This window comes from Sinohyriopsis cumingii, chromosome 16 (assembly GCF_028554795.1).
Source record: "Sinohyriopsis cumingii isolate HCF-2022 chromosome 16, ASM2855479v2, whole genome shotgun sequence".
NCBI classification, from domain to species: Eukaryota; Metazoa; Mollusca; class Bivalvia; order Unionida; family Unionidae; genus Sinohyriopsis; species Sinohyriopsis cumingii.
This window is the reverse complement of record NC_142976.1, coordinates 22,078,573-22,101,906: the sequence shown is the minus strand read 5'-3', so window position 1 is coordinate 22,101,906 and position 23,334 is coordinate 22,078,573. Positions and strand designations below refer to the sequence as shown.

The following is a 23,334-nucleotide window of genomic DNA, read 5'->3' as shown; positions in this document are numbered from 1 at the left end:
TGTAGACTTAATAACACAGCTGTCATATCTTGTAGACTTAATAACAAAGCTGTCATATCTTGTAGACTTAATAACACAGCTGTCATATCTTGTAGACTTAATAACAGTTGTCATATCTTGTAGACTTAATAACACAGCTGTCATATCTTGTAGACTTAATAACACAGTTGTCATATCTTGTGGACTTGATAAGGATCAATGTTATTGAGGGTATTGGATACATTTTCTGTGCACATATGACATGTTACAAAGTTATAATAATTTCTGATTTTTTTTGCAAACCTTGGAGAGCAAAGCACTACAGTTATTATACTTGCATCATTATCTTGATATAAAATGTGGATAAATGCCAAATTTAATTTACATGTAGTATGAAAAATGTAAGGATGATTGATTGTGAAACTTTGGGAGTATTTAACCTTTTAGAAAAATGTATGCATTTGACATAACTAAGGTTCCCTCTATCCAATATTGCTTAAGAAACTAGGTTGGTGTGCATGTTTTGTGTGAATATCCATCCTCAAGTGGGATTATTACATAGAAAAGTTTTTGAAAAAGGATCTGTTCTCTAACTGTCCATAAAATAAAAGCCGAATGTATAAAAATTCATCAAATTTGCACAATGAAAAGACTGTTGGTGAGTGAATCTGGTCCTACTGTAAATTTGTCATGCAGGCTTTATGTTGAAGAAATCATGTGTAACAAGATTATGCTAGATTTCAGCAACATAAAGCCTGCATGATAAATTTATAGTAGGTCATAAATTGTTGAAATCTCAACAAGTCTTGTATCCTTTCAGCGACTCAATCATTTTCTTTCACAGGAAGTTTACTCTGATTATTACAATTCTTGAGGGATATTTACTTTTATTATTTATCAACAGACAGAAATGACAGCCATGTCATACTGTATCAAAACTCTCAGAGAGTTCATAGAACTATGATGCATTTAGTTAACAAGAGTACCATGAACTGCACATTATATTCCAGCCCAATGATTAGTAGTTGTCCATGCAGCCACTAGCTGGGCATGGCTGACTCAAAAGATTATTGACCAGCTGTTTTCAGTGATTCAGACCTCTGGTCAAGGCAGGCTGTTTTGAGCTACACTTGCTGCTAAGAAAGCAGTTTTCTTATTAGACTTGGACTTGCCATGACTGTCTGACCATTTGACCACCAAATCTATAGGTTTCTTTAATACCTTAAAGTACAATAATTCCACAAAGTTTGGTCAAGGAAATTATTCTAGGAAAAAGTTACCATGCAAAATCATTTTCTTCTACTAGTCAGTGACCTTGACCTTAGTCCACAAAATCAATAGGCTTCTTTACCTATCAGAACTTTACAACCAAGAAATAAGTCAATTTAACGCTTTGAAGGTTTCTAAGAATCACTTATCTTAATTTATTAAGAACACATGCAGAAAACTTGACAAACAATATTTTGGCCATGTTCATTTATTTAATACTGAAGAGAACTGTTTACTAATACCTTTACCTTTAAAAGACAATCCAACAATAACTTGAATTACCTCATTTATGACAAATAGTATAATACACATTTTAATGGTTAAAAGTTTCTGACAAAGTACAGTGCTTTCTTATTATATAACTTATGTGCTCCGTCTATGCACAATGATTGTCGAAAAATTATTTCTTGTGGAAAATGATCAAATTCTTCAAAAGAAAACGTTAAAATTAATTTGTGAAAATAACTATCATAATAAAGATGACGTACAGTAAGCAACCAGATCATGTGTATATATATCATATGTACTTGCTTATAAGTCCAACTGCAAACTGCACAGACCCAGTTCTGCCATCATATAATGCACCAGCAGATCAGGGTCTGTTGTTAGGAGTGACCCGTATAACACACAAGGTCACACAAAACAGAGCCAGATATGCAGGTGCATTATGCTATGGCTGATCAGGATCATTGCTTGCACTTTTACTAGACTTTTAATAGTGAGATTATATTGTATATATATTAATATCAAGGTGAAAAAAAAGGTTTTGTTTTTCTATCTAAAAGAACCACCTCTTACTCTAACATGTGAAAAAAACAGCTAAAGATTTACTGTCATTTATTTCCTATCCATTTTCTGTCACTGGCATAACAATATTCATAAATCGGGAATCAAGTCTGCAAAAATGATACAAATATATTTGTTCCAGTAAAATAAAATGGAACAAAATTACAAATGAGAAAACAAAGTTGAGGATTCTCATCAAATCCACATCAGATCCATGAAGTTTTGCACTTTATAAAAAAAGATACGTTTTTGCAAAATTCTGTTCTAAATACAATTTTTGATGTCAGATATGCAAACTTAATATGTTTATTTGATTCTACTTCAGTATGACTACTTTAAATGTATGCAAGGTGAAAAGATAAAAAGTAAATTTAAATGTCATTGTGAATATTTATGAAAATGCCTCATATGTTGGGATAAAACAGTTTCTTTTCTTTAAAATTTCCCATAATTTGTGATAGTGTATTATTTTCATGCCTTGGTAACATCGTTCTTATGTATTAGATTATGCAGCCATAAAACTTTACTGGACAACAAATCTTATCAGAAAATATTCATTCAAAAGGCTAGATTAGTTGATTTTGTGTACAATTTCAAATTTGGAATAATAGCTGTTACAAAAGGCATCATTACCATAAACTTGTATTCAACTCAAATCTTACTAGATATTATTATGACCAGTAACACTACTTGAATTTTTAGCAAGATTTTGACTAGGTGGTCAAGTGATTACAAACTGAAATATTAAATGATTACAATACTAAGTGATATTCTATTGCTGTATATTACTCACATTGAAAGTAAAGATTCCAGATGTTTCCATATAACTAATAATATGGGTTCAATGATAGATACAGCCAAGTAAGAGTTTAATGTTGTTTTTTCTAAGTTTATCGTGGTATAAACTGTCAGTTGCCAACTCAAATGGCAAATAACACCCGAAGGGCATTATGTAAGCTGTGTGAGTCGGCAACTGACAGTTTATACCACGATAAACTCAGCAAAAACAATGTTAAACTCTTATAATTGAAATTTTAATTATTTGTTATGTTATTTTGTTTGCATCATAAAAAAACAGAAATCTTAATTGAGCGTAGTAATACATGTTTGGGGTTTTTCTGTTACGTAGTTATAGATCGCACTTGAGATTGTCCTGCTTGATCGTAATAAGGTCATCATAATAATAGTCCTTCAACCAATGGAAGCCAAATTTATTCAACTTTTAAAAAATTTTTTAGAACGTTGTTTTCCTTTAATGCTTACTTCGTGTCTGCCTTCACTGGCAGTGTTTATCTTATGCTTTACACATGACTCTATTTATAGAAGTGGAAAAGTAGTTCTCGTTACAATTCATACAGAAATGAATGCAATTCATTTTGATCACGTGGTAACATTCTGACCAATGGAAATGTTACTTTCCTGTACCAGCTACTGGCATTGCAATTATCAGCCTATGGACATTAATTCTGAAAACCAGCCATACGGTCATTAACTTAAATAAACAGCATTATGGACATTAACTGAACCAAACAGCCAAATGAACATTAACTTAAAGAAACTAAAACAAAAAAAGCAAAGTTCTTATAATTATCACAATGTCAGTTTTGTTCGTGTTGATAATTAATTTCATAGACATAATACATAGAGGGCAAAATCTCCTTTTTGTTTGGACATATGAGATTCATATGGTCTTCTTGTATGGACATAATCTGTTGAGGTCCATATGGTCTTCCTGTATGGACATAATCTGTTGAGGTCTGTATGGCCTTTCTGTATGGGCATCTGTTGAAGCCCAAATGGCCTTTTTTATAGACATAATCTGTTGAGGTCCATATGGCCTTTATGTATGGACATAATCTGTCAAGGTCCATATGGCCTTTCTGTATGGACATAATCTGTTGAGGTCTGTGGGGCTTTTTTGCTGTATAGACACAATGTGTAGAAGGCCATATGGCTTTTTGTATTAAAATAATATACAAAGGCCATGTGACTTTTTTACTGTATAAGACATAATATGTTAAGGGTCCAATTTGGATAGGCATTATATGTAGAGGGCCATGGAGCCTCATAGCTGTATCAACACAATGTGCAGAGGGCCATATGGCCTTTTTGTAGTGATCAAATGTACATAGGCCATATGGCCTTGTTGCTGTATAGACATAATATAGAGAGGCCATATACTATGGAGTTTTTGTATAGACATAATATATAGAAGTCATGTAGCCTTTTTGCTGGATGGACAATATATAGATGGACCATATGGACTTTTTGTATAGACATAATATATAGAGGACCGTGGGGCCTTTTTGCTTTACAGACACATCATGTAGAAGGCCATATGGCCTTTTTAGATAGACAAAATAAATATAAAGAGGGCTATGTGGCCTTTTGCTGGATATACATAATATGTAAAGGACCATGTGGACTTTTTGTATAGACATAATATATAGAAGTCATGTATCCTTTTTGCTGGATAGACAATATATAGATGGATCATATGGACTTTTTGTATAGACATAATATATAGAAGTCATGTATCCTTTTTGCTGGATAGACAATATATAGATGGACCATATGGACTTTTTGTATAGACATAATATATAGAGGGCTATGTGGCCTTTTTGCTGGATAGACATATTATGCCGGGTGCCATATGGCATATGTAGATGGCCACACATCCATTCTGTATAGGTGTAATATAAGAGGGAAATAAGAATTGTTTTTTATAGATATAATAAAGAAGACTATATGACCTTCATGCCATATAAACCTTTTCACTGAATAGTCTTAAGTATGTATGTAACCAAAATAAACAAATCTGAGTTCTGAAATGTTTATAACATCCACACATGACAAATATTAATGCTGAGACCATTAGTAAAAATAAATGATGACTGGTCAAAATGTCAAATGAATAAAAGCATAATTTTCTTTAACTTATCAATTTTTTATGAGATCCTCCAGGAAGAGAAAAGCATGTGAATAACAGCTTCCAGCAATGAAGTCTCTGTATTTTAAGAAACATCAAAGTGTCAATAACAAGGTAGATAGCAAATATACCAGTTCTAAAGTTTATGAGATGCAAGCATCTTAACCAATACTGAGTATGTGAAAATGGCTCTGGTCATCAAATACAAATATCTCCAACTGGTACAAAAATGTTTCCAGTTGTCTTAAATTTCAATTAATTCCCAACACTATAAAATCATTCAAAAGCCTTATTCATGTCATGTCCTGAATCAATTCATATTTATTCCAGTAAGTGCATGTTCTCCATTTAACTAATGGTTTGAATATACATACAGTAATCAACAATTATCAATCCACACAAAAGTATATGGCGTGATTCAGCTTCACGTCCAGGTTAACCATCAATGGCACAACAATTATGCTCGAACACATTCAGTGTGGTGACAGATTCTAGGTAAAAGATGTTCACCGGAGAGATATTAAATATAACTTTATTATGCGATATAAACAATAATTAATTAAATACTAGCAAATAGCTCTGTTACACATTCTTGAATGATATATATAAATAACTTTAAAAATTGGACCTGAAAACTCAGCTTATCAGCATTTCCACTAGATTAACTGCTAACATAACACTGAATGCTAAAAGAGCTGGTGTTAGCTGGATTCTGGGTCAGTCTCAATGCTTGTACCAGAATCTGTCATTGTCATGGCATCACATGTTTCTGGAGAGGTGGATGCCATCTGCAATTTCTGTAGCTTTTCTAGTTTTCCCTTTTTCTCCAACAGAAAGATATTCTCTTTTTTGCTGCTGAAATCATTAATCCTGAAATAATATAAAAACTATTCAAATTAGATATACAATGATAATATCCATGTTGTGAGAAATTAATTATGTTTATGTGACAATATCCATGTTCATGGTTCCCATGCTTTCTAAGGATAAATTTCCAGGTCATTTCCAGGGGTTTTCCAGGATGAAATTACTTTTTTCAAGGTTCACAAATGACCATTACTGAATGGATTTAAAGAATATTTTAGATCATAAAACATGTATTTTCTAAATGTAAATATGTTTCTCTTTTGTGACTCTCCAAAAACATCAAAGTCAGAAAATATGATCAAATACAAAACCACAAAATGTATCACACGAAACAAGCTTGATTATATTCCTATAAATTGGCATGTAAAGTCATTTCAGTGTACAGAATAAAAATTCTAAGTTTATTTTGCTGCATTATGTTGCTAAGTGGGAACAACATAATGAATATAAATTATGTTTTGTTTCCTTTCAAACCTTTAATTCTAAAGAATTCTATAGCAATATATATTATTTAACCCTGAATTTATCTGTGGCAATAAAATCCCAAGCAAGATTGTTCAAACAACCTAAGCTCCTTACTATGATCTGGTTGAAAATCCAACATTTAAAAAATATTTTCAAAAGGGTTGATTTAAATTTTGACAAAAGACATTAAAAATGATATGTTATTGTGTAAGCAAGGACTGAATTTTCTGTAAAATCAACTTGTCTTCTTGTCATTCGGTAATGCAGTCCCCAAACCTGTATTGATACTGGGGCTCATATAATTTTTTAATACATAATACAAGGGACAATAATTTCTCATTTCAGCTCTGAGATTTAATGAGATGGACTACAACATTTTGCTTAAAACAAATAGCAGTCCATTTTCTAATCCAAGTTTCCTCAAAATATTCCCACTCCATCTGTCATATTTGGACATTTAGGTTGGGGTGTGGGTTCATTGTAATCACATGTTGAAAATTTGGAATTTGCCGCCACCATGCGGTAGCAACATATGGTAGTCACTTATGAGTGGGCCTACAAAATTTAAACTTATGTTATATCGACTCATACCTGCAAGAAATCAATAGGAAAATAATTTATTTTTTTCAGAAATGGCAAGTATTATAATCATGTGTGTGTGTGATTTGGACTTTTAACCCTTTACCTCATGCAGGCGTCTTTTGACGCCTCTACACCATTCGCATGGAAGCGCCTTCTGATGCCTCTACTCAAGTCGCATGGAAGCGCCTTTTGACGTTGGCTGTAAACATCAGCCATATTAAGCTGGTTTTCATAGTGCCACCTTCAGAGAAAACCCCCTATTAGATACTACATTAATTTCTGCGAATAACAATTACGTCAGATCATGCGGTCACTGTTTATGCACTGGTCGATATCTGCTATTTAAAGTAACTGGGTCGTAATCTCCACTCTCCAAAATGGCGGTCGCAGATTTCATTCAGTACTTACGAAGTTTTCACGATTAGAATCACAACTATGAAAGATTCAATAACCAAGGTAAAGGCTCTGATAATGATGTAGGCAGCAATTAGTTTTTATAAATTATGAAATTCAGATGACTTAGTGATGTAGACGCAGACAAAAAAATTGTAAATTTCGAGTATGAAAAATGGCAGCTACGGTTGGTCATGCGGCCTCACTGACATCACGGTGAATGAGTTCTCTCAAGATTTTAAAGCACATAAAAAAAATTCTTCCTTGATAAATAATTACACAGCTATAACAATCGGATTTTACTCTTAAATTTTTCCCCATATAATAGATGTGTACCAAAAATGTAAAATGGTTAAAATTGCTGTTAAACGGAACATACACAACATTGCTTAACAGATCACAGTCAAATAGGTAACAGGTGTTCTATTTATAGTGTGCTGCACTTTGTAATTATGGTCTATGAGGTAAAGGGTTAACCTAGCTTTTATAATTTTGAAGTCATATCGCTACAATGTCTGCAGTGTGGCAGTTAATAGTGATATCTAGCACTGGGGCATCATGTCGCAGACATGTATCATGATGTCCCACCCAGTCACATTATCCTGGCACCAAGCTGACCAGTCCTAATCCTAACCTCTTAATGTTGAGTGCCAAGCGAGGCAGTTGTCAGTACCATTTTTGTAAGTCTTTGGCATGACTCGGCTGGGGATATTATAATCGTTATGTCGTTAATCCTCTGACAGACAAGATGAAACTACAGCTTAGATGAAACCTGCACCAGTACTCGCCATTTGCATTATCAGTCACATGACTTCACAAATCTCAAATGACATCGGAAGTCCATTGTCATGTGGTATCAACAACAAACTCCTTTATAATGTTGTTGAAAAGAAATTCAATTATATTAAATGAAGGTCAGATACTTTTTGTAAAAACCATAAATCTGGCCTGTCTGATTTGTCAAGCAGAGAGCACATGTCAATGTGGTAGTCGACAGAAGTTGTTCTCAGAATATATAAATATAGAGAATTTTGTGTTCTTTCATTTTTGTATTTTTACGTCTTTCTTTTAATATTTCTTTTAAATATTTTCTCTACAACATTTGAAAAAATAGGTTGTTAGATTTGTGTACTCATGCAACTAGCAATGCAAATAGCGAGTACCAGGTCACATTTCACCAACAACGTAGTTTTATCTAGTATTTCAGCAGATTAAAGATATAACAATTTTATACTCACAATTTCTGAGAAAATAAGTTGTTGTTGTTGTGGGTTTTAACGCCATTTAACAGCACATGATAGGCTATACATGGCAGCCAGTATTAATGGTGGAGGAAGAACCTGGGAAAACCCTGGAAAGAACCACCAACCCACGAGAAGCTAATGGCATGCTCTCTCATTTACCTACACTGGCTGAATCCAAGACTCGAACACACGCAGACAGAGGTGAGATGGCAGTGATCCATAACGGAGAGCGCTTTAGACCACTTGGCCACCAGAGAAAATAAATAATTTTCACATCGATTTCATGCATGTATCACTTGATCAAACAAAGTTTAAAGTTTGTTAGGCCACCCAGTAAGCAGCTATGCTTTGCCACCACCATGTTGGCCTCTTGTGATGATAGACTGGTTTTCATACCTTCCATGTAAGGAAAGGTATGGATATTGTGCTGACTTTGAAAAAAACGTCTACTAGACGAATCTAATCCATTGGGCGTTTGGATTGACTCAGCATATATGTATACTGCAAGCAACCAAATGATCCATACTGCACCCTCCGAATATTCTGGTTAGATCTCGATAAATTGAACTCAAGATCAGTTTAGTTACAACTCAATTACATGATTGTTTCAGGCATCAAGTGGTGGTTGAAAGTTCCAGGGTTTTTCCTGACTTTCTTCATTGTTTGCGAACTTCAATGACTTTTCACGGTTGGGAAAAATATTATCATTTCTCCAGACTTTTTCCTGATTTCCCGGTAGCGTGGGAACCCTGCAGTTTGTGAGAAATTCATTATGTTTAGGTGATAATATCCATGTTGTGAAAAATTCATTACGTTTAGGTGATAATATCCATGTTGTGAGAAATTCATTATGTTTATGTGATAATATCCATGTTGTGAAAAATTCATTATGTTTATGTGATAATATCCATGTTGTGAAAAATTCATTATGTTTATGATAATATCCATGTTGTGAAAAATTCATTATGTTTAGGTGATAATATCCATGTTGTGAGAAATTCATTATGTTTATGTGATAATATCCATGTTGTGAAAAATTCATTATGTTTATGTGATAATATCCATGTTGTGAAAAATTCATTATGTTTATGATAATATCCATGTTGTGAAAAATTCATTATGTTTAGGTGATAATATCCATGTTGTGAAAAATTCGTTATGTTTATGATAATATCCATGTTGTGAAAAATTCATTATGTTTAGGTGATAATATCCATGTTGTGAGAAATTCATTATGTTTATGTGATAATATCCATGTTGTGAGAAATTCATTATGTTTATGTGATAATATCCATGTTGTGAGAAATTCATTATGTTTATGTGATAATATCCATGTTGTGAGAATTTCATTATGTTTTTGATAATATCCATGTTGTGAGATATTCATTATGTTTATTCAAGGTTTTAACCACATGTAAAAAAAAATAATGAGCTACTTTTTTGCATACAAGTTAATAATAATTAAATCTAAAAGAAGTCAACCACAGCTCAGCTTATATCCATAAATATTTAATTATCCAAAGAATTTAGAATAACTTGTACAAAATTTAACTAAGCTAATAAATGAGATTATTCTACAAGAGATGCATTCAAAACTTCAATTTCCTTTCACTATACAAAAACCCATAACATATTGTGATTCAATAATTTAGCCACTGTATCTATATACAGAATATGCAGGTATGAGTCTGCAGAAAATACAGTAAGTACTAAGCCCTTTGAGGTTTGTTTGCATGATACATTTTGATCCCACCCCTCACCATAAGGCCCTTTATTATTACACAGTTCCTGTTATAAGCCATGTATGGTCAAGGATCCCATATCATTATGTGGTAGTAAAATCAGAAGTATTGCATGTTTCTTTATAAGGTGTTTCCATTATAAGATAACCGTATACTCTATGATTCACATGGACATCAGTATAATGAGGGAGTAGTGTATCATGTACTTCACTATAAAGTGGTTTCACTATAAAACTATACTGTATGGAACATCATTGTAATGAAGGAGTAGTGTCTCATGCACTTCACTATAAAGTGGTTCCACTACAAAACTATTCTGTATGGAACAACATTATAACAAAGGAAGTAGTGTATCATGTACTTCACTATAAAATTGTTCCACTATAAAACTATACTGCATGGAACAGCATTATAACAAGGGAGTATTGTATCACATACTTCACTATAAAGTGGTTCCACTATAAAACTGTATACTCTGATTTACATGAGCAGCATTACACTGAGGGAGTAGTGTCTCATGTACTTCACTGTAAAGTGGTTATACTACAAAACTGTATACTGTATAGAACAACATTATAATGGGGAGTAGTGTATCATGTACTTCACTATAAAGTAGTTCCACTATAAAGCTGTATGGAACAACATTATAATGAAGGAGTAGTGTCTCATGTACTTCACTATAACAAGGGAGTATTGCATCACTTACTTCACTATAAAGTGGTTCCACTATAAAACTATACTCTGGTTTAAATGAACAACATTATAATGAGGGAGTAGTGTATCATGTTCTTCACTATAAAGTGATTCCACTGTAAGATTGTATACTCTATGGTTCTCATGGACAGAATTATAATGCAGGAGTACTGTAATGTGTACTTTATTATAAAGTGGTTCCGCTACAAAAATGTATACTGTATGGAACAACATTATAATGAGGGAGTAGTGTATCGTGTACTTCACTATAAAGTGATTCCACTATAAGACTGTATACTCTATGGTTCTCATGGACAGCATTATAATGCAGGAGTACTGTAATGTATACTTTATTATAAGGTAGTCACTATATGTTAATATAATCTATGGTTCTCATGGACAGCATTATAATGAGTACTGTGTATAAATCTGAATCACGATGCAATTTCACAATGTAACTCTCAAAGTTAAGTACAGAATTAAGATTTTGATTGGATAATATTAAGTCAGTCTTAAATCCAGCCAATCAGTTTAGATTTCAACTTTAGTTCACACTTAGATTTTATCAACAAAATCCTGGTCTGATTTAATATCATCCATAGCTCTGCTCTCGCTTACATTTGCATTTTACCTCAGAAATGAAACCTGTACACTATATCACATACACATGATTTTTGGCTTGCAATAATTACAGAAATGTATCTACCTGTCATATATAATTCCATCCACTTTATGCTGACGAAGAGTGTTGATAACATTAGAATCATTGTTTTCTTCTCCCCAGCAGAAAAGGACAAGTCCTGCATCCTTGATCTTCTTGATGTTTGACATGTCTTTCAGCAAAATGTCCGCAAAGATGTCAATGCCCTAGTTAAAAGAGAACAGAATATAATCCATATAATCCTGAGATTGAACAATGGTTTGACAATTAGAGAAGTTTATGTTGCCCCCAAATTAGTTGTGTTCAATATTACAGAGTATTTACATCTTTTCAAACAACAATTTTCATAATTCAACATCACAAACTCTACACTGTGCATTCACTGAGGTCTTCCTTGTAAAACTTTACTCACCATAATAGAAGGTTGAAATTCCTTTAACACAAAGATCTTCTGACAAGAGCCAGGCAAGGAAGACAAACCTGTCCTGGCAGGGATCAATTATCCTGGGGACATACATGTAGTGTATGTGAATAAACAGTCAGCAACAGGTATCAACAATACCATGTTGGAACACACAGAACGATGAAGTTCACAATTGCAAAACAAATTTTCACCAAAATACACAAATTAATAATTGCAACATGTAATAAATACTTTGTTAAACTTTGAACAAAGATGATCCTGGATTATGGATGACCTAATGGTAAGATGTGTATCATACAGCATGAAAATTAAAACCAGTAAACATCTGGGTAATGGGTAAACACCCCACGGTGGTATGAGATGATAATGAATAAGGTTTTATTCTATACTTTCATCTCATGCTTCCAAGAATATCAGGTTCTTGCTCCATGGTAGCGGAATTTATTTCCTAATTTTAATAGTACTAGGGACTGACTTTGACAAAGAATCATGATCAACAATGGACAAGATGTAACAGCATGGGATGAGACATTAAGGGACATGATGTGACTGCATGGGATGAGACATGACGGGATGGATGAAACTGTACAACACTATGTCTACTCTACTGGACAAGGCAAGGACATAAACAGAAGACTCCCCTCAAACAAGATTCACAACTTAAGGCCAGGACCCAAAACTAAAAACTGGGTCAGACTGCAAAGCACTTTGTGTAATTAGTATAGTACTTCTCATTTGGCATCTTAAGCATTAAGTTGCCGTACCACAGTAATGGTGTCTAAGTGAAATGGTTACTGCAGATCAATGGAGCATGATATATCGTTCACAGTAACTTAATTTTGATTAAAGAGTCTGGCACTTCTTAAGAAGCATCTACATAACAAGTTAAATGACTTGCAGACAATCGTATTGAAGAAACTGAGTTAAATACAACGGTTACTACACTTCACTGGTGTGTGAATAACAGGTCACTGTGACATTGTATGGAATTAATTAGCATTCTTTATGAAACATTTACATCACAGGTCGGGGCCCCGAGTGGCCGAGTGGTCTAAAGCACTGTCCGTTACGGATCACTGCCATCTCACCTCTGTCTGCATGGGTTTGAGTCTCGGATTCAGCCAATGTGGGTATGTCAGAAAGCTTGCCAGTAGCTTCTCGTGGGTCGGTGGTTCTTTCCGGGGTTTTCATGGGTTCTTCCTCCACCATTAATACTGGCCGCCATGTATAGCCTATTGTGTGCTGAAAAATGGCGTTAAACCCTACAACAACAACAACAACATCACAGGTCATGTGACTTTGCAAACAAGAAAATTACTTCAGAACAAACATTACCTTTCGTTTTTATGCCAGACAGATTGACGGGCAGACATCATCAATCGATAAACCGAAAATGCTTGGCAACCCTTCCAAAAGTGGTGCAAATATTGTCTGATGCTAGCATACATACATTTCTCTACAAAGTCATTATTTTCTTTCTTATTGTGATCTCAAATCTCTTCCTCCAGGTGAAACCAAAAATAATTACCAACCAGTAACTATAAACTACAAAATACAAACAAGTTTTGTATATTTCTGTGAGTAGAGAACATAACTAACAAATATACCAACAGACAAATAGTTAAACTAGTTAAATACAAAGAGAAGATTTTACAGCATTGTTATTAATGTATCACAGAAGGATACGGTTAAGAAATGATTAGGATTTTATCTTTATTTCTATTACAGGACCCTTACAAATAAAACTTGACACAACATTTCAGGTAATGAACGCTACTCCAGGCCTTTTGATTTATAATTTGGAAAACTCTGAAAAGCAAATTTTTAGTAAATTATGTTTCTCTGAGAATACTTACCTGAGCACATTAACGTTAGGGATATAAGCCTGTTACCTCTCAAATCCAGCCGTACTAAAAGACGAAAATTCGTCTTTTCTGTCTATCTCATATAGACCAAAGGGCAATAACTCTTGCCCCTTACCTCCCCTTGCCACCGCCAGGTGTCACTAGTTTTTTAAGCTGAGCGATATATATTATACGAGGATGCTCGCATAGCGGGGTGGTTGGGAGGGTTTTTAAGTAATGTGATCGGGTATGTATTCTCGGAGAAACATAATTTACTAAAAATTTGCTTTCTCCTTCAAATACGTTCCCCGATCACATTAATGTTAGGAGAATAGGTAATAAGAGGAGGGAATGCTGAGCATCCTACCTCCACCCGGGGTACCTTCTAGGGAATGATGGCTGGATTCCCCATCTGAACGATAACCCGTTCTCCTAATTTCATCAGCAACACAGCCTAGGGTCCCGTGATCTGTGACCCCTATATACGGTTAAGAAGATAGTTATTGAAATCTTCTTACCTACGAAATTTCACTGGCGAATCCAGTGAAGCTGATAGGCTGTGCTGATTGTTTTAAATGGGTCTGGTGGTCATCTGGGCTGCCGACACCAGACCTACCAGATTCAAGGTTTGCCTCTGCGAAGCCAAATCTCTGAGATAAAAACTGGAGAAGGTTGACTCTGCATGCCAGCCAACAGCTTCTATTATATCTCGGATCGAAACATTGCATTCGAATGCAAGGCTCGCCGAGATTGCTCTAATCTCATGAGCTGTAATCTTCATGAGGTGACTCTGATCTTGTGAGACCTCAGAGTACACTGAGCGTATAACCCACTTCAGCCATGAAGCAAGGGCTTGAGGGGTGATATCTCGTTTACCAGCTTTGACCGGAAGAAAGAGGCGCTTACGTGTGTCCCGACACGCCTCTGTGCGTTTTAAATAGTGCTTGAGTGCACGAACAGGATCTTGCATGGCTGTTGCTCTTGACTTATCAATGGAAGAGAGTGAGCAAATGACGATTCTTTGATTGCCAATGGATGGTAACCTATTTTTGGCTACAAAGCCTGGTTGCGTCAGGAGGACCACCGAACCATCTGATCTGAACTGAAGAAAGTTCGGGTCACTGGAAAGGGCATGTAACTCGCTCACCCTGCATGCTGAAGCTAAGGCTATCAAGAAACATGTTTTGTATGATAGTAGCTTTAACGAAGTGTGGGCTAAAGGTTCAAATTTGTCTGAATTGAGCCATGTTAAAACCCAGGACAGATTCCATTTTGGAAACAGGGTGAGGGATTTTGGTCGATTGAAATCAAAATTGGCTAAAAGATCTGATAGATCTTTGTTATGCCCAATATCACATCTACCATGATGGCAGAATGTGTCTGATATCACGGAGCGGTAGCCTTTGATAGTAATTGGGGCCAACTGTTTCTCCTCGAAAAGCGAGAGAAAAAAGTCGGCCAGTTGAGGGATTGAGGCACTCAAAGGGACGATGTTATTGATATGGCACCAGTCCCTGAAAACACGCCACTTTCCCTCGTAAGCCTTCAGAGTGGAGGGCCTTCCTGCTCTTGAGATTCTCTCCACAATCGAAGGTTTAAATTGTTTGTCTTGCAAGTCTGTTCGGACAAGAACCAAGCGTAAAGAAGAAGACGGTCCGGGCAGGGGTGGAGCACCCGTGACCGCGGTTGTTTGAGAAGATTTGGGCTGGTTGGAATCTTCCTGGTAGATCTATCGCTAGACTGAGTAGATCAGTGACCCAGGACTTGTTCCATCTGAGAGGGGCAATCAGAATCATCTGACAGTTCTGACCCCTTAATCTCTGGATTATTTTCGGTACCAAAACCGTGGGAGGGTAGGCGAATGCCCACAACCCCTCCAAGCTGATTGACAGAGCGTCCACGGCCCAAGCCTCTGGGTCTGGAACCAGAGAGACGAAGGTGGGCAACTTGCGATTCCACCTTGTCGCAAAAAGATCGATCATCGAACGCCCCCAAAGTGTGCAAATCCGAAGAAAGACTGATTGATGGAGTGACCATTCCGTGTGAATGACTTGACCTTTCCTGGATAGAGTGTCAGCCAAGACATTGAGTCTGCCGGGAATGTGTCTGATTTGTACATTGATGTGGAGGTTGTCACACCAATGTAGAAACTGCCAGATCAGAATGCACAGGTCTGGTGATTTGGTGCCCCCTTGTTTGAGGAGGTAAGTCACCACCACAGAGTTGTCTGACATAATGAGGACAGTTTTTCCTGAGAGTTGATCCTTCCAGAAATGAAAGGCATTGATGACAGCCCTCATTTCTAAAAGGTTGATGTGGAGAGGCCTCTCCCCTGGCTCCCACATGCCACTGACTGTAGCGAAGTCCGGCAACAGGTGGGCACCCCAACCGTAGGTATTGGCGTTGGTACATATCGTTATCTCTGCTTGGGGCATCTCCAGAGGAATCCCTGTGGACAGCCAACCAGGGTTGTGCCACTGGCGCAGGAATGATCATATCTTGGGAGTGATCATTATTGTTTGATTGAGGGGGCTTGAAAAGGGGTGCCATTGTGCCAGTAATGTCATTTGTAAGGGACGCATAAAAAGACGGCCAAGCAAGATCAAGTCCGCCGCTGCAGTGAATAATCCGAGGAGTTGCAAGAATTCTCTCACTGAAATCCACATCCTGTTGGAAACGGACTCGACGAGTTCGACGATCCGGATTACACAAGCGCACGGAAGCCGTACCAGATTCAGATCGGTGAGAATCTCCATACTGAGATGGACAAAACACTGGGATGGACAGAGATCGGACTTTTTCCAGTTCACAAGAAAGCCTAGATGATCTAAAAGTGCTAAAAGATCGTTTCTGCCTTTGAGCAGAATAGAACTTACCATATGTTTCTGGAGGATGTCGTCCAAGTACACTGCCGTCCCTGTAGATGAAGTCGAGCGGAACAGGGTGACGATGCAATCCATAACATTGGTAAAAGCCCAAGGGCTGATGTTGAGACCAAAGGGTAGGACCTGGAACTGATAAACCGCGTCGCGGTAAGCGAATCAGAGAAATTTCCTTGACGCAGGGTGGATAGGGACGTGAAACTATGCGTTGGTCATATCTAGACTGACGGCATACTCGTCCCGACGGATTGATCTCGCCATTTCCATCTTGAATTTCAGTGGTAAAATGTATTGGTTGAGGCGACTCAGGTCGATGATCGGCCTCAACTTGCCGTTTGCCTTCTGGATAAGAAACAGCCTGGAACAAAACCCCAGTGATTGCGGTTTTTTCACAATCTCCACCACCCATTTTTCTATGAGCGACCGTATCTCCTGTTGTAGAAAGGTATCCTTCTCCCGATCGGACGGTACGTCCGTGAAGAGGGGAGAGGAGGACAGGGGAGGGGGTTGGATAAATGAAATCTGAAGTCCCTCCGAAATGACCTGGATCACCCAATCGTTCTGAGGAAAAAAGGTGGTCCAGTGGTCCTGAAATTGCAGGTAGGCTGTCCGCGGGTGGTGGGGAGGGTATGTCAACTTTTAGAGTTAGGAGGCATGAAGACGGAGAAACCTTGTTTCATACTGCCTCTGTATGGTTGCCTCCTAGCCTGATTAGACTGTTGTCTCCTGGCATTGGGTTGGGATCTATACTGCACATTTGATTGTCAGGATCCCTTGTCCCTGGTCCGCCAATCATCCCTCCGCTGTGGCAGGGGCTTATTTTTTCTAAACGCCTGCGAGGGTTGAGCGGCGAGTTGGAGGGGCAGTTCCTGAGCTGCCTGCTTCCGAACTTCTTAAATTTTTCCTCCAAAGAGTAAAGATGACCCAAACAGAGTCATCTGTAACGCCAGAGTATGATGGGGTTTGAGCGACGTGGACCGCAGACATGCGTCATGTCGTATCAGGTCTAAGTTGGCATAAGCAGTCAATGCATTAGCCATGGAATGGTGAGCTGCCCTGTTGATAACTCTTGCAATCCGGGCTGTCGCTTCCCAAGCATGGTCATTGTTGGATTTTTCTGTGAGTCGGAAAATAGCTAATGGAGCCAAGTCTAACATTGAAGATGTAGCGACCACATTCCGGACTACCTTTGACATGGCATGGAACACATTTTTGTCCACTTTGTAAAACAGTGGAGTGGACATGTGAACTGCTGCCATATTTTTGTCCAGGGCCAGAAGATCCGTACTGAAGACGTCTGAATGAGTTTTGTACCAGTGACACGAGAACATCGCTGGTACTTGGCTTTCTGAAAAGAATGCCTTAGCATTCCCTGGATCACCTATTCGTCCTGATAGACGATCACTGATCTCCTTAATTTTTGCCAGCTGGGGAAGGAGCCAGAAGGAAGGCATCTCTTCCTCCCCGTCAAGATCTACTGACACCTTAACTTTGTAGTCTTGAGTGGCGGTAGGAGGTGGAGGGCATTCTGAAGTTGCCAACACCCTATAAATTTCTTCCACTGCCGCCTTGAAGCCAAACTCAGTCCATTCCATGGTTGGATCTGTGTACGGCTGATTTGCAGGAGTTTCGTCACCCTCACTGTGTGCCGAGTCATGTTCTGGAATAGCTTGCATTTCTGGATAGAGCATACCAGGTGGCATAGATGACGCGATTCCGTCATCCTTGACAATGTCACTAACTCTCTCTTGTGGATAAGCCGTGAACATATGGACGGATGGCCCTGCCAGCTGGTTTGTCTGGCTTGTGGTCGGCCTGAATGTTGGCGACGGTCCTGCTATCACCGGTACCGGCTGCTCCAATGGCCTGGCTGGACGGACAGATTTCTCACTAAAATCTCCACCATAGTATTGGTATGTTGCCGGCGGTACAGCTTGACGAACGTATCTATGACTAAGATCCCCGTAAATCATATTTGGTCGGACCATTTTAGCAATAGGGTCCCCATGCTGGGACAGCTGGCCGGCCGGTGATGTAGAGGTTGTATAATGAAATGGATCCGATGCATCCAGTAAAAACCCCATGCGTCCTGACTTACAGGCCCAAAGGCCATGCTCGGACATGCGGGGGGGACTTACGCCTACTAGGCAGCCTAAAATTGAGGGAACATTCCCCCAAAGAGTCAGAAAAAAGCTGTGGAAGCGAGCAAGGGAAATAAGGGTAATATCTGGCCTGATGTCAATAGCTGCGTCGTCGTTTCCTGGACCAAAGGACGCATCTGTTCAAAGGTGGACTGTTGTACCCTGTCAACATTATTTTCCTCCATTGCCGCTGATGTTACTGTGGATGACGGTTGCAAACGACGAACTTTAGGTGGAGGGGGGACCCCAACATCCCCAACAAGACTTGCAATGGAGGCTGTCTTCAGATGTATAATGTGGACATCAATGCTATCTTTCTTCGACTTATTCTGTCTATCCCTCCCTTTTGCTGCCTTCTGGACTACATCAGCCCACATTTGCTCTGTCCAAGTATTACACACGCTGCATGGTATAGATGATGTACACTTGGTACATACAATACAAGAGTCATGGTTGTCTTCTTTTGCTTTGAACTTTTTGCATTTCATGCATTTGGTTGACATTTCTACTGAAACGACACAAGAAAAGAAAACAAAGCACAAATTAGCAATTCAGCATGTTATTAATTCGCTAATACCACAACCGTTACTAATGGAGTAAGCGAAATTAGTCAGTGTCGTGTTAACTCTTAATTGACAACACGAGTTCAGCGATAGCATGTGTAACATGGTCTTCAGTAGATGAAATCCATAAGGGTGACAGTCACTCAATTTTGGAAAAAATTGTTAAAATAATGTATACAACCTGTAGAAGAATGATTGTCCAACGCAATAAATCCAAATTTAACTTCGGATGGTCCAATTTAACGCTAAGATGGCTTGGATTGTTTGGAGGTATAATATACGTGCTATCAGTACAAGCGAAGCTTAAAAACTAGTGACACCTGGCGGTGGCAAGGGGAGGTAAGGGGCAAGAGTTATTGCCCTTTGGTCTATATGAGATAGACAGAAAAGACAAATTTTCGTCTTTTAGTAGGGCTGGATTCGAGAGGTAGCAGGCTTATATCTCTATCGTTAATGTGATCGGGGAACGTATTTGAAGGAGAAAAGGACTTGAAGTAAAGTTTTCTGATGGAAGGGCCTGGTGCAACAATAAGTGTCATGGAAAGAAAGCTAGAATTGATTCTGCAGTTTACATGACTATAGTATCAACAACAGAAAGGACATTTAAGTACACAGAATCAAGTTATACTGATTTTTCATGGACTGATGACATATGTTTTTATATGGAAAATTTTCTTATAAATAAAAGCTCATATAGATAACAAAATAACTCTGACTTTATCCAATTAGGTCATAAACAGAAATCCTCCGCACTGGTCAGTAGCTGACACTAATAAGTCATGAATACAACCATAATGTAATGCTTCCACTCTGAGCTAAATATTCCAGTAAGCAAAACTTTATTCAGCTATATGGAAAGAAATATCATACCAGAAGTCCCATGGAGACAACAAAGTTCTTGGACATTTCCACTGTCTGTGCCCGTAAATCCAAATATGGATCATATCTAGGATGGTCACAATTCGTCAAAAACAGAACTGGGTACTTGTTCTGTTTCTTTCTCAATCTGGAAATAAATAAAGCTAGAAATATAGCAGTTACTTATTACACCTCACAGTTTGGTTTCATATGTGATTTGTTTGATATAAAACAGTCATATACTTTATATAACTGAATACAAATCTTAACCATCTTCAAACTGCATTGACCCAGATCTACCTTCGCATAATATGCCAGCAGACCTATATCTATACAGTGATACGATTATTCAGCAGAACATAATACACAGACCCTGATCTGATGGTAAATAATGTACCTCAAGATCTGGGTCTATCCAGTTTGTTAGGACTAAGCAGTATAACAAACAAAAGAGACCATGACCTGCTGGAACATCATGTGATATCAGGGTATGTCTTGTGGCAGTTGGGTTTAATTATATATCAGTACATAAAATTTTGATTTTGAAAAACTGATAGCCCATGGCTATAAAAGTATGCATATTCCATTGACGGTGCTATCTGTCTTGGATGATGCATTGAATCTCAATTTTCCATAACAATCTAAACTTTATATTTGCATACCCTGTCAATCAACCTTGCTGACTGGCTGATGCAACAGTGTTCCACCCACTAATTTCTTAAGTCAGCTGAAGAGGAATTGTAACATTTTGAATAGCCTGTTTCTCAGTCAAGTTGTCCCCAACTAGATATATTACAGATGCAGCCAGGAGACTTTTGTTATTTTTAGCCCATAGGACTTTCCTCATTGTTAATGTGTCCCAAAGAATTCTGTTCTAGGACAATTTTCTTTTTATTCAATACACACAGCCCCATATTGAGTTATAAATTGACATCCTGTGACCCACCAGTTGTAGATATATTACAGATGCAGCCAGTGGACTTTGTTATTTTTAGCCCATAGAACATGGGCTTTCCCCTTTGTCCCAAAAGGATCTGTTCTAGGACAATTCTATTTATTCTATACACACAGCCCCTATCAAATGATATAAATTGACATCCTGTGACCCACCAGTTGTATGATCCACCAGTTGTATAATGGTGACACTCAACTGTATAAACTGAGCTGTCCAAATGAAGTTGCTTCCATGATCCAAAGTATAGAGGTGTGCATCTCTGATGTTAAGTCATCGATGATGTGTAATAAACTACAAATGAACAATGATAAAACTGAAGCCATGCTTTGATGCCTCACAAACAATTTCTCAAGCCCAACATTTACCAGAATTAATATCAGTGGCAGTCCCATTAAATTTAGACAATCATTAGAAATCTAGGTGTTACTTTTCATATCTCTCTTTTACAGCATGTCCTGAACACTTGTAGTACAGCATCAGTACCATCCACAATCTTCTTACAGTTGATGCCACAAAATAACCGTTATGTATTTATTAGTAGTCTCTACACTAGACTACTGTAAAAGTCTTCTTCCTGGTCTGCCACTGTCTTCTGCAGAAACTTAACAAGATCAAAAAACACTTCAACTAGGATTGTTCTCAGAGCACAAAGAACTGGTCCCACCATCCCACTTCACAAACTCCATTGCCTACCAGTTTGCAATGGAATTAAACACAAAATCTCTTTTCCATTAATTCTGGTGACTGCCTCTGATCCGAAATATCTATCTGATCTCACCCATGAGTAAACACATGCTAGACACTCATATTTTTAGTATTCCTAAGTTAATAACTACGTCCTGTGGACAATGTTCTTTTGCATATCAGAGCCTAGCTACTTCAATGAACTTCCTCTGGATCTGGACAATGAGACCATGCTCACATTCAAAAGTTCTCTTAAATCACATATTTTCCACCAGCTTGAATAAATTTGACATTCATCCATCTGTCATTATTTTAGATTGAAAATGTATGGAATACTTCTTTTGTGTTCTTAGGTGTAAACAGATTTATGTTCTATGTTGTTATTTTGTGAATTCATTTGTTTTTATAGCATTATGAGACATTTTCATGTGCATTATGTTGTTGGTATGTAAACGGTTTTTATGCCCCTATGTGCTAACTTGATACTGTAAAGCATTTAGAGCCTTTTCAAAAGATTAAGTGCTCCATTTAAGTAAGAATATTAGAGATGCTGCCTGAATATTTCATTTGAGGAGGAGGTTTCTCAGACCTACCTCGGGGGTGGGGAGGAGGCAACAAATGTCAAATGGTACCTGATGAGTGACAAACTTACCATAAGGGCATGGAAACATTAATTTATAACAAGCCTTTAATGATTTTGTATCACCTCTTTGACAATAAAATGTATAAGGCATATGTATTACATAATTGTTGCTCAGCTGGTATGTATTCTTCCCTGTTTCTTATCACTCCTCTTCAAAACAGCCTATGCAAACTGAAAATAATTTACTGGACCACACTCACATCTGTATAGTCATCAGTTAATTTACTGTTTCAGATGCTAGCCAAAACAAATCTTAGAAATGGAAACAAAATCCTTTCCATATATATATATATATATATATATATTTATATATATAGATGGGGAGAAACAATTCATCGATATATCGATACTTTTGCTGAAATGACAAATATATTGATACAAGAGGCGGAGAATCGATACAAAACGATATTTACCATATGCAAGTTATTTTAGTCTTCAGCAGTCATGAATAATTCTTATTAGTTAGCTGCAATTCTGTAAAATTATAATCCATCTGAAACAGCATTTAAAGTCACAGGCTTCATGTTTATTAGCAAAAAAAAAAAAAACATTTTGAGAATACCGACTCACTGTCTACAAGTTAACACAAAGTGACATGGTTCCTATCTGGCCTCTCCCCGGTCCCCAATTCCATACTACTTATCTTAACCCAGAAATACATTCAGCAGATACTATACATTCCAATCTTGTTCCACATGTATAATGAAGTACTTTACTCATCATATAATAA

General features: G+C 37.3%; 1 protein-coding gene across 2 annotated transcripts in view; it reads right to left on the bottom strand.

The window, feature by feature from the left end:
* Positions 1–1,440: 1,440 nt before the first annotated feature.
* Positions 1,441–23,334, bottom strand: part of LOC149780057 (glycerophosphocholine phosphodiesterase GPCPD1-like) — a 76,025-nt gene continuing 54,131 nt past the window's right edge. For both annotated transcript variants that reach the window (XM_089936810.1, XM_089936809.1), the window contains exons 16-18: positions 20,335–20,470; positions 11,656–11,816; positions 1,441–5,833 (exon numbers count right to left, since the gene is read on the bottom strand). In XM_089936810.1, the coding sequence (XP_089792936.1) occupies positions 5,665–5,833; positions 11,656–11,816; positions 20,335–20,470 (466 nt within the window). In that variant the 3' untranslated portion in view covers positions 1,441–5,664. The remainder of the gene's footprint in view (positions 5,834–11,655; positions 11,817–20,334; positions 20,471–23,334) is intronic.